Below are 15,534 nucleotides of genomic sequence, written 5' to 3'. Positions count from 1 at the left end.
GAGATCAATGAATTGGGCATGCAACTTAAAAAACTAGAAAAAGAACAAATTAGAAATCCCCAATTAAATACTAAATTAGAAATCCTGAATATTAAGGGAGAAATTAATAAAATTGAAAGCAAGAAAACTATAGAATGAATCAATAAAACTAAGAGCTGGTTTTATGAAAAAAAAAAAACCCACAATAAAATAGATAAACCACTGGTTAATTTGATTTAAAAAAAGAAAGAAGAAAACCAAATTACCAGTATCAAAAATAAAAGGGGTGATCTTACCACCAATGAAGTGGAAATTAAAGCAATAATTAGGAACTATTGTGCCCAACTGTATGCCAATAAATTTAACAATCTAAATGAAATGGATAAATATTTACAAAAATGCAAACTGCCCAGGTGAACTGAAGAGGAAATAAAATCCTTAAATAAGCCCATATTAGAAAAAGAAATTGTGGGGCAGCTAGATGGCACAGTGGATAAAGCACTCGGCCCTGGATTCAGGAGTACCTGAGTTCAAATCCAGCCTCAGACACTTAACACTTACTAGCTGTGTGACCGTGGGCAAGTCACTTAACTCCAATTGCCTCACCAAAAAAAAAAAAAAAAGAAAGAAAAAGAAAAAGAAATTGTACAAGCCATTAGTGAACTCCCTAAGAAAAAATCCCCAGGGCCAGATGGGTCTACAGGTGAATTCTACCAAACATTTAAAGAACAATTAATTCCAACATTATACAAATTATTTGGAAAAATAGGTGAAGAAGGAGTTCTACCAAATTCGTTTTATGACACAAATATGGTGGTGATACCAAAACCAGGCAGAGCAAAAACAGAGAAAGAAAATTATAGACCAATTTCCCTAATGAATATTGATGCTAAAAATCTTAAATAAGATATTAGCAAGGAAATTACAGCAAGTGATTACGAGGATAATACACTATGACCAGGGGCAGCCAGGTGGCACAGTGGATAGAGCACCAGTCCTGGATTCAGGAGTACCTGAGTTCAAATCCGTCCTCAGACACTTAACACTTACTAGCTGTGTGACCCTGGGCAAGTCACTTAACCCCAACTGCCTCACTAAAAAAACAAACAAAAAAACCCCACTATGACCAGGTGGGATTTATACCAGGAATGCAGGGCTGGTTCAACACTAGGAAAACTATTAACATAATCAACCACATCAATAAGAAAACTAACCAAAATCATATGATTATCTCAATAGATACAGAGAAAGCCTTTGACAAAATACAGCACCCATTCCTAATAAAAAAACACTAGAGAGTTTAGGAATAGGTGGAGCTTTCCTTAAAATAATAAGCAGTATCTACCTAAAACCATCAGCAAGCATTACATGTAATGGAGATAAGTTAGAGGCCTTCCCAATAAGATCAGGGGTGAAACAGGGATGTCCATTATCACCCCTATTATTTAATATTGTACTAGAAATGTTAGCTTTAGCAATCAGAGAAGAAAAAGGAATTAAAGGAATTAGAATAGGTAAAGAGGAAACAAAACTATCACTCTTTGCAGATAATATGATGATATACTTAGAGCATCCTAGAGAATCAACTCAAAAATTACTTGAAACAATTAACAACTTTAGCAAATTAGCAGGATATAAAATAAACCCACATAAATCATCAGCATTTCTATACATGACCAACAAAGTCCAGCAGCAAGAGATAGAAAGAGAAATTCCATTTAAAGTAAGAGTAGAGGGGCAGCTAGGTGGCGCAGTGGATAGAGCACCGGCCCTGGATTCAGGAGGACCTGGGTTCGGATCTGGCCTCAGACCCTTGACACTAACTAGCTGTGCGACCCTGGGCAAGTCACTTAACCCCAATTGCCTCACAAAAAAACCCACCAGAAAACAAACAAACAAACAAAAATAAATAAAGTAGGGGTAGAGGGGGGCAGCTAGGTGGCCCAGTGGATAGAGCACCGGCCCTGAAGTCAGGGCCTGGGTTCAAATCCAGCCTCAGACACTTGACAATCACTAGATGTGTGACCCTGGGCAAGTCAATTAACCCCAATTGCCTAACCAAAACCAAAACAAAACACCCTCCCCCCACCAATAAATAAATAAAGTAACAGTAGATAATATAAAATACTTGGGAGTCTGCTTGCCAAGACAAACCCAGGAACTCTATGAACACAATTACAAAACACTTTTCACACAAATCAAATCAGATCTAAATAATTGGAAAGATATCAATTGCTCGTGGATAGGCCAAGTAAATATAATAAAAATGACAATTCTACTTAAATTAATGTCCTTTTATTCAGTGCCATACCAATCAGACTGCCTAAAAATTATTTTATAGGGCTATAAAAAATAATAACAAAATTCATCTGGAAAAACAAAAAGTCAAGAATATCAAGGGAAATAATGGGGAAAAAAATGCACAGGAAGGTGGGTTAGCTGTACCAAATGTGGAGCTCTACTATAAAGTGGCAGTCATCAAAACCACCTAGTACTGGCTAAGAAATAGAGTGGAGGACCAATGGAATAGGCCGGGCACAGGAGACACAGCAGTAAATGACATTAGTAATGTACTGTTTGATAAACCCAAAGACCCCAGCTTCTGGGATAGGAATTCAGTATTTGACCAAAACTGCTGGGAAAACTGGAAGATAGTATGGCAGAAATTAGGCATAGACCAACATCTGACACCTTATACTTAAATAAGGTCAAAATGGGTACATGATTTAGACATAAGAGGTGATACCATAGGTAAATTAGGAGAAGAAGGAATAGTCTACCTTTCAGATCTTTGGAAAGGAGAGCAGTTTATGACCAAACAAGAGATAGAGAATATTATGAAATGCAAAATGGATGACTTTGATTACATTAAATTAAAAAGTTTTTGTACAAACAGAAGCAATGCATCCAAAATTAGAAGGGAGGCAGAAAGCTGGGAAACAGTTTTTATGGCCAGTACTCCTGATAAAGGCCTCATTTCTAAAATATATAGGGAACTAAATCAAATTTATAAGAATCCAGGTCATTCCCCAATTGAGAAATGCTCAAAGGGTATGAACAGGCAATTTTCTGATGAAGAAGTCAAAGCTACCTATTACCATATGAAAAAATGCTCTAAATCACTATTGATTAGAGAGATGCAAATTCAAACAACTCTGAGGTACCACCTGACACCTGTCAGATTGGCTAATATGACAAAAAAGGAAAATAATAAATGTTGGAGAAGCTGTGGAAAAATTGGAATACTAACGCATCGTTGGTGGAGCTGTGAACTGATTCAACCATTCTGGAGAGCAATTTGGAATTATGCCCAAAGGGCTATAAAGCTGTGCATACCCTTTGACCCAGCAATACCACTTTTGGGTCTTTTTCCCAAAGAGATCATCAAAAAGGGAAAAGAACCCACATGTACAAAAATATTTATAGCTGCTCTTTTTGTGGTGGCAAGGAATTGGAAATTGAGGGGATGTCCATCAATTGGGGAATGGCTGAACAAGTTGTGGTATATGAATGTAATGGAATTCTATTGTGCTTTAAGAAACGATGAGCAGGAGTTCAGAGAAACCTGGAAGGACTTGCATGAACTGATAATGACTGAGATGAGCAGAACCAGAACAGCATTATACACGGTATCATCAACATTATGTGTTGATCAAGTGTGGTAGACTAGATTCTGCTCTCCAATCCAATGGTACAAGAAAGTTCCAAAAGACTCATGATGGAAAAGGCTCTCCAAATCCAGGGGAAAAAAAAAAGGGAACTGTAGAATATGGATGCTGATTGGACCATACTATTTCTTTTGTTTTTGGTGCTGTTGGTTTTCTGTTTTGAGGTTTTTCCTTTTTGCTCTGATTCTTCTCTTATAACATAACTAATGCAGAAATATGTTTAATGTTATTATGTATATATAACCTATATCAGATTACCTGCTGTCTAGGGGAGGGGGGGGAGAGGGAAGGGAGGGAGGGAGAAAAATTTGAAATTGGAAATCTTATATAAACAAATGTTGAAAACTATTTCTACATGTAACTGGAAAATAATAAAATACTTTTATTTAAAAAAAAACACACAAATATTGGGGGCAGCTAGGTGACGCAGTGGATAAAGCACCGGCCCTGGATTCAGGAGGACCTGAGTTCAAATCCTGCCTCAGACCCTTGGCATTTACTAGCTGTGTGACCCTGGGCAAGTCACTTAACCCTCATTGCCCTGCCCCCCCCCCAAATATTGAAAACTAATCTTTACATGTAACTGGAAAATAATAAAATACTTTCATGATTTTTTTTAAAGTATTTGAAATCAAAGGGATATCCATCAATCGGGGAATGGTTGAACAAGGTGTTGTGTATGATTGTGATGGAATAACTATTGTGCTGTAAGAAATGATGGGCAGAATGCTCTCAGAAAAACCTGGAAAGACTTACATGAGCTGATACGAAGTGAAATGAGCAGAACCAGGAGAACATTGTGTACAGTAACAGCAATATTATGTGATGGTTGACTGTGAATGATGTAGGTCTTCTCAGCTATACAATGATCCAAGACAATTCTGAAGGATTTATGAAGAAAAATGCTGTCTATCTCCAGAGAAAGAACTGAATGCAGGTAGAAGCACACTTTTTCCTTATTTCTTTTTCTCATTTCTTTTTTTTTTTTTAGCAAGGCAATTGGGGTTAAGTGACTTGCCCAAGATCACACAGCTAGTAAGTGTTAAGTGTCTGAGGCCAGATTTGAACTCAAGTACTCTATCCACTGTGCCACCTAGCTGCCCCTTCTCATTTCTTTTTATCTGTGTTTTATTTCACAGCATGACTAACATGGAAATATGTTTTGCATGACTGCACAGGTACAACCAAAATCAAGTTGCTTGCCTTCTGGGGTAGGGAGTGGAGGAGGGGGAAGGAGGGCAGGAGAGCATTTGTAACTCAAAAAATGTTACAACAATGTTTAAAACTGTTTTTACTTGTAATGGGGGGGGGGGGAGATACCAAATTTTGATAAAGAAAGAGATAGGGACAGTGCTAAAGTCAAGGACAATGACCAGGACCAGATAATCTGTCCAAAGTCAAGCTGTGCTGACAGAGGTTTTACATCAAATTCACATCTATGACAGAAAAACGAATGTCTATTCAGTTTTCCTTTAGGTAAAAATTGGGGTAATGTAAAGGTCTATTTTTGTATTTAGCAGGCATATTTTGGAGCTCTCAACCGCCCCCCCCCACACACACACACCCTTGCAGTGTTAGTTCATCTTGCATCCAGACTATCTATTTTGTGTGAGTTGTGTGTTCTTTCTTTCAAACACCTATAATTCCTAGCTTCTCAGTTTTGACTTTTCAGGATCCAGCTAGATACGGGATATTAGCTCCTGATCTGCATAAGCATAAACCTTTGTTCCAGTGGAATTGCCCCGTTTAAGGCAGCCGTGATCCTTATGGGAAATGGAAACCACTATGTGATTCACATTCTGGGCAGTACCTGAATAAAATGCCATTTCCTGTAAAAAACGAATTAGCTGCCTTTGAATCTATCACTTGCAGACCTGGTATGTGCCCCGGAGTTGTCTCTCTGACCAGTGTTTTTCGGTTACGTAGTTGCGATCTCAAAAAAATTGATTCGAATGCAAACAAACGCACAATCTGTTGAACATTCCAGTATGTTTTGTTTTTTGTTTTGTTTTGGTTTTTGGTTTTTTTAGTGAGGCAATTGGGGCCAAGTGACTTGCCCAGGGTCACACAGCTAGTGTTAAGTGTCTGAGGCCTGATCTGAACTCAGGTACTCCTGACTCCCGGGCCGGTGCTCTATCCACTGTGCCACCTAGCTGCCCCATTCCAGTATGTTTCGATGTAGTTGTGGTTGTTGCTGGGACAGCTAGGTGGTAGAGTGGATAGAGCACTGGCCCTGGATTCAGGAGGACCTGAGTTCAAATCTGGCCTCAGGCACTTGACACTTACTAGCTGTGTGACCCTGGGCAAGTCACTTAACGCCAACTGCCTCGGAAAGGAAAGGAAAGGAAAGGAAAAAGGAAAGGAAAGGAGAAAGGAAAGGAGAAAGGAAAGGAGAAAGGAAAGGAGAAAGGAAAGGAGAAAGGAAAGGAGAAAGGAAAGGAGAAAGGAAAGGAAAGGAAAGGAAAGGAAAGGAAAGGAAAGGAAAGGAAAGGAAAGGAAAGGAAAGGAAAGGAAAGGAAAGGAAAGGAAAGGAAAGGAAAGGAAAGGAAAGGAAAGGAAAGGAACAACCACACCGCAAGGGGTGTCTACATTTGTTGGGTAAACCAAAGCCAATCTCTCGAAAATGGCAAGTGCTTTTAAAAGTGATTTTTCAGGAACGCTACAGCGAACCAACTGGGACTGTGATTACATATGACCAGGAGGAAAACAAATTCGTGTCTTTACTTATACAGGATACCGATTCAATTGTCCGTGACTTTTATGAAAACTGGCGCAGAATTTCAGAAAACTGCTGGGCTTGAGAGCTCCTTTTTCGTCCCTTTCGGTAAAAACGATAAAGCGCGGGAAATGGTCACTGTTGAATTAAAACAAAACAAAACAAACAAAAAAAAAAACCACCTCTAAAATGACTTTCTCTCCCGACGTGGCAAAGCAGAGAGGAAACACAGGAGTATCCATACCCTCTTATACACCCTCAGGCACCTGGCAAGGGATCACCGGTAAGACACCGTGAAGGCCCCCCGGCCCGTGTCTTCTTCTCTGGTGATGTTTTCCCTGTGCTTGCATTAATTTGAACCAGCTTGTCTAATGGAAGGCTTTTCCCAGACTCTAGGTACTATTCTCCCTTTAGATTGGGGGTGATGGCGAGATCTGTCGCTTTGAGCAGAAGACAGGGAACTGGGAATTGAAAAATTGAGAGGTGGCGCGAAGAAATAAGTAAAGAACTTCAATGACTAAGCTTCTTTTTCGAAGGACCCTTTCTGGCATTAAGTGGAAAGCGAAAGATTGAGCAGGTGCGAGCTTGATTTATCAAAAGGGAAATCGTGGCGATGCGTTCCGTGTGCGGCGAGTAAAAGGAATCAGCACCACCCATAAAAAATTCCCAAACGAAGCAACTAGCGCCAAGAAAGAAGAAGACAACCATATCCCTGCCTCGAGAAACAACGCAGAAAAGATAGCAAGAAAAAGAAAAAAAAGTACAGTTAACGCCTCACATTACAACTCGTAAATCAGGGGAGAGCGCGAACGCAGTCCCCCACTACCACAAATTATGCAGTCGAGTTTCCCGCATTTGGGGAAATCGCAGGGGTCAGCCCATCCGGAGTGCAATGGATAAGCCTCGCCCTGGGGAAACCACCTTCGTGATCATGGAATCACCCCTGCCAGGTAAGTATGCTTTGGGACACCATGAACGCCCACTCCCGCGACACACACACACATTAAAGACATGGCAACACTCACACAGCACTCCCACCTCGCCTACGCAAAAATCCAGGCCCAAAACACAACAACGTCGCTCGACATTTCTAACCAGAGCACCGCACTTAATTCTCTCTACCCCATAAAATCTCTGTATGCCACAGAAAAGCTCAGGGAATACTCGCCCGAAAGCCTCCTTATCTGCATATTGCCTGCCCTTTCCTCACGTCACACTTCCAGCCTGCAGGGAACCGCCAGCAAACCCGCACTATCTCTACTGGAACTTGTAGCAGGAAATGACCCTAGGCTGTATGGGCAATACTAGGCATTTTTTCATCCTAATGGCACGAGACCAGGTTCGGTTTTCCCCCCTTCTCCCCTTCCCCCCTTCCCCCTTCCCATCACATGATACCAGGGATCATTCATCATCAAGAGGCCACTAAGTCTCAACTGATTATTCCCTAATGATTCAGTCAGTTGCGGTGTGTGTGTGTGTGTGTGTGTGTGTGTGTGTGTGTGTGTGTGTGTGTGTGTGTGTGTGATGATTTGTTCGGACAAAGGGGAATATCCCCTACATTAACCATAGCTTCTACCTGGTGTAGGAGCGAGGGTCTTTCCTTTTGATTTTTGCTGGCCACAGCAGCCTTTCCTACTAATGCCACTTAAGTTCTTCTGCTTAACTTGTGCTTTGAAGGCTTAGAAAGCAATTTTCTCTACAAAAAGTCCAGGAATGGAGGTTGTGGAAGTATTTATTAAGCCTCTTTTACAGAGGAAGAGAGTGAGGATCCATTTCCCCAAGATCACAAATCTAGTCAATGTTGGAACTGGGACTGGTTCTTCATACTTATTTTAGGCTTGTGTCCCCCTTGCCCCGTCCCCTTCCCCCCCCCCCCGCCCCAGAACACGGGATAAATATCCTTTATCTCCCCAAATTGTCTTTTTCCTCCCCTTTGTCCATACAACCCCATTTCTGCTTCTGGAAAGCAAACCCACCTGGATGGCATTTCCTGATCTCCTGAGGGGAAAGGGATTTTCCCCTATTCAGTTCTGTAAGAGGGTTTTGTTTTGAATCCTTTGCATTTGTGTTCTCTTTCTGTACTCTGTGGATTGGGTGTGTTACCACCAGGAGTGAAGAAAGGTACCACGTTTGCTAAAGCTTTATATTTCCGGGGCAGCTAGGTGGCGCAGTGGATAGAGCACCGGCCCTGGAGTCAGGAGTACCTGAGTTCAAATTCGGCCTTAGACACTTAACACTTACTAGCTGTGTGACCCTGGGCAAGTCACTTAACCCCAATTGCCTCACTAAAAAAAAAAAAGGAAAAAAAAAAAGCTTTATATTTCCCCCTACTGGACACCTGGCATAACCGGTCCAGTTTTTTGGCTCAGGCGGCTTAACTCCCATTGATCATCAAAGTAGATCTGAACCGGCAAATAAGGAAAATCTCCCATCCCCTATTGGCGGAACTGGTTCTAAGGGAGTAGTAGGAGAACCGAATCCCTTTAAGTACTTGACGTAGTGGGGCAAGAATGTTGTCAAAATGACCGCGATACGATACAACATAGAATGGATAATGATGGTATGGAAACTCTTCACAGCGAAGGCATGGAAACTGTATCTTCACAGAGTACAAAGTCTGATAGTGAAAGCATGAGAAATCGTTATTTGTACAGAGAGGGGGGCACGGGGGTGGGGAGGAAGGTAGAGAGGCAAATTCCTCCGGGTAGGCGATCTACGGATTATCCGACCTCTCGTCATCCCCCTCGGTACCCGAAGTTGTTCTAACTAACCGAACGTTCCCCTCAGACCCGCAAAAATCACCTCAATCTCTTTCCTAGGAATCACTTTTTACTATTCAAACCGACTTTTTCTTCCCCGAGGGAAAATGCACCGTTCTCAGAAGTACTGCAATGCCGGGTCGACGCGTGGAGCGGACGGAGAAAGCTCCTATTCTGACTCCCAGCTTCAAAAATCCATTTAATAGATTGTCCTCGACAAAGGACGCATCAGATATTAAACTGATAAGAACAGAAGGGCCGAGAAGTGATAAAGGGTGGGTCTGCCACGCCCCCGCCACCTTCGCAACAAAACCCCTATAAACGCGGGACGACTACTAAATAGTTGACCAAGCCTCCCCGTCTCCGCCAGCTAGCTCCCACACCCTCCAAAACCGCCGCCAGACTTGAGCCTTCACACAGCTAGTCGGTTACCTGAAAAAACGCGAGAAAACGGACTTTTTGCTAAACTTAGCACTTTCTTCGCGCAAGAAGACACTTCCCTGGCCTAGCCCCCAGAAAATCTTGCCTACTCGGAAACTTCATTTGCATAGCCCTCCCCACTTCCGCAACAAGGCGACCAATCGCTTCCTTGGGCTCACATCTGAGCTTCTTTCTGCCTGTCCCAACCCTCTTCTCTTTCCCCAGCCTCAACAGACAGACAGACAGACAGACAGACAGACAGACAGACAGACAGACAGACAGACAGACGGACGGACGGACGGACGGACGGACGGACGGCATTTTCAACGTGATAGAACACTCCTGGGGAGGAAGACGTAATAGGAACAAGTTATTCCGTCTTCCTCGTCCTCCTCCGCCCACTGAGAAGGCAAGCGATATGATATTATTTGCCTGTCTCCTACAAACAAACAAAAAACAAACAAATCAGAGAACATAATTTCTCCTACAGGAAAAAACAGATCAGAGACAGACAGGAAAAACAGTACCAGTTTTTTGTCCCAGGAAAAAACAAGCATGATTCATGCGAAGACCCCTTCCAAAGGAGGAGCTCGAAGACTCCCTCTTTCTGAGGGTATATAAGTTTTTTTTGTTCAGTGGTTACAGGGTGTTGTCAGTTTCATTAGCATGATACAAATCAACCCCAAAGCAAATACTATAACAAAAATGGATGTAATGCAAAGCAGTTTTTAACAATTCCAGTTATAACAAATATGGAGGAAATATGTCCCCACAAGATAGGAACTTACTATCCTGGGGAAAGATGTCACCAGGGAGGGACTTATCTGGGTTCAGTTTGGAGTTCAGGCAAAGGGCATTTTGCTCCTATTAATCCAGGGTTTCATAAAATACTTTTGGATAATAAGGCAGCTCCATCAAATCCAGGTGGTCCGTATTAACACCATATTAACTCTTGTCTCCAAAAAAAGGGCAAGGAAAATAAGGAGAGTGAGAAAATTATATTTTGATTTGCACTCAGGGGTCCTCTGTTCCCTCCGAAGGCAGATAGCATTTTTCATCATGAGTCCTTTGGAATTGTCTTGGATTATTGTATTGATCAGAGTAACTAAGTCTTTCACATCATTATAATTATATAATTATAATGGTACAATGATCTCTTTGTCTCTACACATCTTGTTGCCAATGTGCAATTAAGTGAGATTTGTTATCCTGTCTAACAAGCTTTGCAAGATGCAGGTGGCTACCAGGAAGTGTTATCTTTGCAAATATGGCTGTCCTTCCAGAGTCTGGACTGTTAGGTGACCCTAACTAGCCATGTAGGTAGACACCACTGATGAGCTTTCCATACTTACAAGAAGGAAAGCGGGGTTGTTGCTAGCCCTGCATTCCTGACTTCTATCCAATTGTGTTAACATCATCTGATACTTCAGAGTATGTAATTAATCTCATTGTTTTATGCTTCCTGTTCTTTGTTCTCTCATACTTCCCCAAACTATATGAAGGCTATGATATAGGGGAAATGGGGTACGGGCTGGGTTAGGGGTTGGGGTTCTTAGGAATTCCTCTTTAAAGAATTACGCCCTCTTGCACACAAAAGTAGTTAGAATAAGGTGGTCGTTTATTTAGGGCCAAGGGAAGGGAAGGGTGCGGGGAGGGAAACCATGAAAGAAATCCTTGGACTTTTCATGGGGAGACTGGCATAAAGCACATGGCTCAGAGGTACCAAATCTCCTGGAACAGGAGACTGGAAGGTACTTTTATAGAGGACTGATGGGGGTGGACCATCTGCCTGTGAAAAGTTCCTTTAGTGAGAGAGGACCATCCCCCACTGGTGGTAGCTGGGGGAATTGGGTGAGGAGTGGAGGACCATCCCCCACTGGTAGTGACTAAAGGAATTGGGTGAGGGGTGGCTACAGATCCCTCTTCAGAACACAAAGGCCGAAGTCAGACCCAAATTTATCTCCCCAGGGTAAGGGAGACCAGAATGAAGGGTAGGAATCGGAAACTAGCTCAATCCGATTTGGTTCAGCTTATCTCTCTAGGCGTTATCTGTCCTCTGGTTTAGTTTCTCAAGGAGAAGATTCCTTGATGTGCCCCAGAGAACTTCTGGGGTGCTCTGCACCCCATGACAGCTAGTAAGCCCTACCTCATGGTCTTTTTTTTTCCTTTAAAAAAATTAGTATTTTGTTCCCTCCCCCCCATTACACGTCAAGAAAAAATTTAGCATTCTTTTCTTTTTCTTTCTTTCTTTTTTTGTTTTTTTTTTGGTGAGGCAATTGGGGTTAAGTGACTTGCCCAGGGTCACACAGCTAGTAAGTGTCAAGGGTCTGAAGCCGGATTTGAACTCAGGTCCTCCTGAATCCAGGGCCGGTGCTCTATTTTAGCATTCCTTTTTACAAAATTTTGAGTTCCAAATTTTTCTCCCTCCCCTCCATTCACTCTGTTCTTTGGAAAATGGTAGGCAATTTGATATAGGTTATACATGTGCTATCATGTAAAACATTTCCATGTGATTCACAGTTGTGAAAGAAGAAATAGATCAAAGCAAAAAATCATGAAAAAGAATAAAGTAAGTGAAAGAATGCTTTTCAATCTCCATTCGGAGTCCATCATGTTCTGGATCTGGATCTGGATAGCATTTTCCTTCCTGAGTCTCTTGTACTTGTCTTGGATCATTGTATTGCTGAGAAGAGCTGTCATTCATACCTGATCATCACACAATGTTGCAGACAACATGTAAGGTGTTTTCCTGGTTCTGCTCATTTCACTTTCCATCAGTTCTTACAAGTCTTTCCAGGTTTTTCTGAGATCGGCCTGCTCAAGATTTCTGATTGCACAATAGTGGTATATGGATGGCTTGTTCAGCCATCCCCCAATTGATGGACATCCCTCAGTTTCCAATATTTTGCCACCACAGAAGGGCTATTATCAATATTTTTACACATGTAAGTCCTTTCCCCTTTTTTTATGATCTCTTTGGGAGACAGACCTAGTAGTGTTACTGCTGGATCAAAGGGTATGCAGTTTGATTGTCCTTTGGGCATAGTTCTAAATTGCTCTCCAGAATGGTCAGATCACTTCACAACTCCCACAACAGTGCATTAGTGTCCCAATTTTCCAACATCCTCTCCAACGTTTATCATTTTCCCTTTTTGTCATATTAGTCAATCTGATAGGTGTGAGGTGGTTCACCACACTTGTTTTAATTTGCATTTCTCTAATCAAAAGTGATTTAGAGCACTTCTTTATATACCTATAGATAGCTTTGATTTCTTCAGCTGAAAACTGCCTGTACATATTCTTTGACCATTTCTCAATCAGGGAGTGGCTTGTATTCTTATTAATTTGACTCAGTTCCCTACATGTTTGAGAAAAGAGGACTTTGTCAGAGACACTTACTGTAAAGATTGTTTCCCAGCTTTCTGCTTTCCTTCTAATCTTGGTTGCATTGGTTTTGTGTATACAAAAGCTTTTTATTTTAATGTAATCAAAATTATTTACTTTATATTTTTTAATTCTCTCTATCTCTTGTTTGGTTATGAATTCTTCCCTTCTCCATATATCTGACAGGTAGACTATGCCCTGCTCTTCTAATTTGCTTATGGTGTCACCCTTTAAGTCTACATTATACACCCATTTTGACCTCATCTTGATATATGGTATAAGATGTTGGTCTACACCTCATTTGTGTCCTAATGTTTTCTAGTTTTCCCAGCAGTGTTTGTCAAATAGTGAGTTCTTATCCCAAAGGCTGGGGTCTCTGGGTTTATCAAACACTGGGTTACTATGGTTGCTAACTACTGTGTCTTATGTACCTACTCTAGTCCACTGAGCCACCATTCTATTTCTTAGCCAGTACCAGATAATTTTGATGATTACTGTTTTGTAATATAGTTTGAGATCTGGTTTTGCTAGGCAACCTTTCTTTGTATTCCCACCACCACCACCACCACCACCAGTAATTCCCTTGATATTCTTGATCTTTTGTTCTTCCAGATGAATTGTGTTATTTTTTCTAGCTCTATCAAATGCTTTTTGGTAGTTTTATTGTTATGGCACTGAGTAAGTAAATTAATTTAGGTAGAATTGTCTTTTTCATTATATTGGCTTGGCCTACCCATGAGCAATTAATGTTTTTCCAAGTGTCTAGATCTGACTTTGTGTGACAAGTGTTTTGTAGGGGCAGCTAGGTGTCGCAGTGGATAGAGCACGGCCCTGGAGTCAGGAGGACCTGAGTTCAAATCTAGCCTCAGACACTTGACACTTACTAGCTGTGTGACCCTGGACAAGTCACTTAACCCTAATTGCCTCACAAAGAAAGGAAGGAAGGAAGGAAGAAAAAAGTGTTTTGTAATTGTGTTCATGTAGTTGCTGGGTTTGTCTTGGCAGGTAGACTCCTAAGTATTTTATATTGTCTACAGTTATTTTTAAATGGATTTTCTCTTTCTTATCTTATCTTGCTGCTGAAATTTCTTGGCCATATAAAGAAATGCTGATGATTTATATGGGTTTATTTTACATCTGCAACTTTGATAAAGTTGTTAATTATTTCAAGGTGTTTTTCAGTTGATTCTCTAGGGTTCTCTATTATCTGCAAAGCGTGATGATTATGTTTCCTCATTGCCTCTTCTAATTCCTTCCATTCCTTTTTCTTCTCATTGCTATAGCTAACGTTACAAGTACCGTATTGAGGCGGGAGAAGTATCAACCCCACGTGGCTCTGCCCGGGTCTCCTGCCAGCCCGGCCCACTTCCTCCCCCTCCCCCTTCCCCGTCCCGTCCTCCCCATGGCAGACTATCTCATTCACAACTGCTCATCGGAACAATACTGCTGCCACTTTGCACAATGTCTTCCCACTTCCGCTCACTTCACTATACATCGGTTCATATGAGTCTTCATGGCAGACTATCTCAACAGCGGTGGCACTTGTTACGTTCCAGATGATGGGCTCACGGCGCAGCGACTCTTCAACTGCGGAGATGGGTTCACGTGCAATGACTCCCTTATCCTCCCGGGCTATATAGACTTCTCAGCAGATCAAGTAGCCCTAACTTCAGCACTTACCAAGAAGGCCAATGAAGTGCGTAAAGTAAAGAAATATGAGCAGAGCTTCATCACTGACCCTGTGGTCCTGAGCTCTAAAGATCGAGTCAGAGATGTGTTTGAAGCCAGGGCAAGGCATGGCTTCTGTGGAATCCCAATCACAGACAATGACAAGATGGGCAGCCGCCTGGTGGGCATCATCTCCTTTCGTGACATCGACTTTCTTAAGGAGGAGGAACATGACTGTTTTCTGGGCGAGACCATGACTAGGAGGGAGGATCTAGTAGTGGCTCCTGCAGGAGTCACACTAAAGAAAGCCAATGAAATCTTGCAGCGGAGCAAGAAAGGGAAGCTCCCCATTGTGAATGAGGATGACGAGCTAGTAGCCACCATTGCCCGAACAGACCTGAAGAAGAATCGGGACTACCCCCCTGGCATCCAAGGACACCAAGAAGCAGCTTCTGTGTGGGGCAGCCACCGGCACCCGTGAGAACGACAAGTATCGGCTTGACTTGCTGGCCCAGGCTGGTGTCGATGTGGTTGTGCTGGATTCTTCTCAAGGAAACTCCATTTTCCAAGTTAACATGATCAAGCACATCAAGGAGAAATACAACCACTCACAGGTTATCGGTGGCAATGTGGTGACAGCTGCACAGGCGAAAAAATCTCATTGATGCTAGAGACACCTGACACTTACTAGCTGCATGACCTTGGGCATTTAACCCTCACTGCCCTGCTAAATAAACAAATAAAAAAAATGAATGAATGAATAAATAAATAAATAACAATATACACCCAAATATCATAGTAGCTACATGGGCCCCATAGAAAGAGGACTGGTCCTAGAGTCAGGAAGACCTGAGTTCAAATGGAGCCTCCAAGGGGCAGCTAGGTGGCGCAGTGGATAGAGTACCGGCCCTGGATTCAGGAGTACCTGAGTTCAAATCCG

The 15,534-nt window shown here is 42.1% G+C and overlaps 1 protein-coding gene, 1 non-coding gene and 1 pseudogene across 2 annotated transcripts; 1 reads left to right on the top strand and 2 right to left on the bottom strand.

Moving 5' to 3' along the window:
- Positions 1 to 7,157: 7,157 nt before the first annotated feature.
- LOC122752161 lies at positions 7,158 to 7,321 on the bottom strand. Its single transcript, XR_006355957.1, has one exon. It is a non-coding gene; the product is annotated as a U1 spliceosomal RNA (small nuclear RNA).
- Positions 7,322 to 9,224: 1,903 nt separating this feature from the next.
- LOC122752023 lies at positions 9,225 to 9,392 on the bottom strand (annotated as a pseudogene).
- Positions 9,393 to 14,439: 5,047 nt separating this feature from the next.
- LOC122747591 (inosine-5'-monophosphate dehydrogenase 2-like) lies at positions 14,440 to 15,259 on the top strand. The gene is given in 2 exon segments (XM_043993524.1): positions 14,440 to 15,012; positions 15,014 to 15,259. Coding segments are annotated over 2 exon segments (819 nt in total).
- The last annotated feature ends 275 nt before the right edge of the window (positions 15,260 to 15,534 follow it).

The sequence above is a fragment of the Dromiciops gliroides genome, chromosome 3, assembly GCF_019393635.1.
Source record: "Dromiciops gliroides isolate mDroGli1 chromosome 3, mDroGli1.pri, whole genome shotgun sequence".
NCBI classification, from domain to species: domain Eukaryota; kingdom Metazoa; phylum Chordata; class Mammalia; order Microbiotheria; family Microbiotheriidae; genus Dromiciops; species Dromiciops gliroides.
This window is presented reverse-complemented; position numbering and strand designations above follow the sequence as displayed.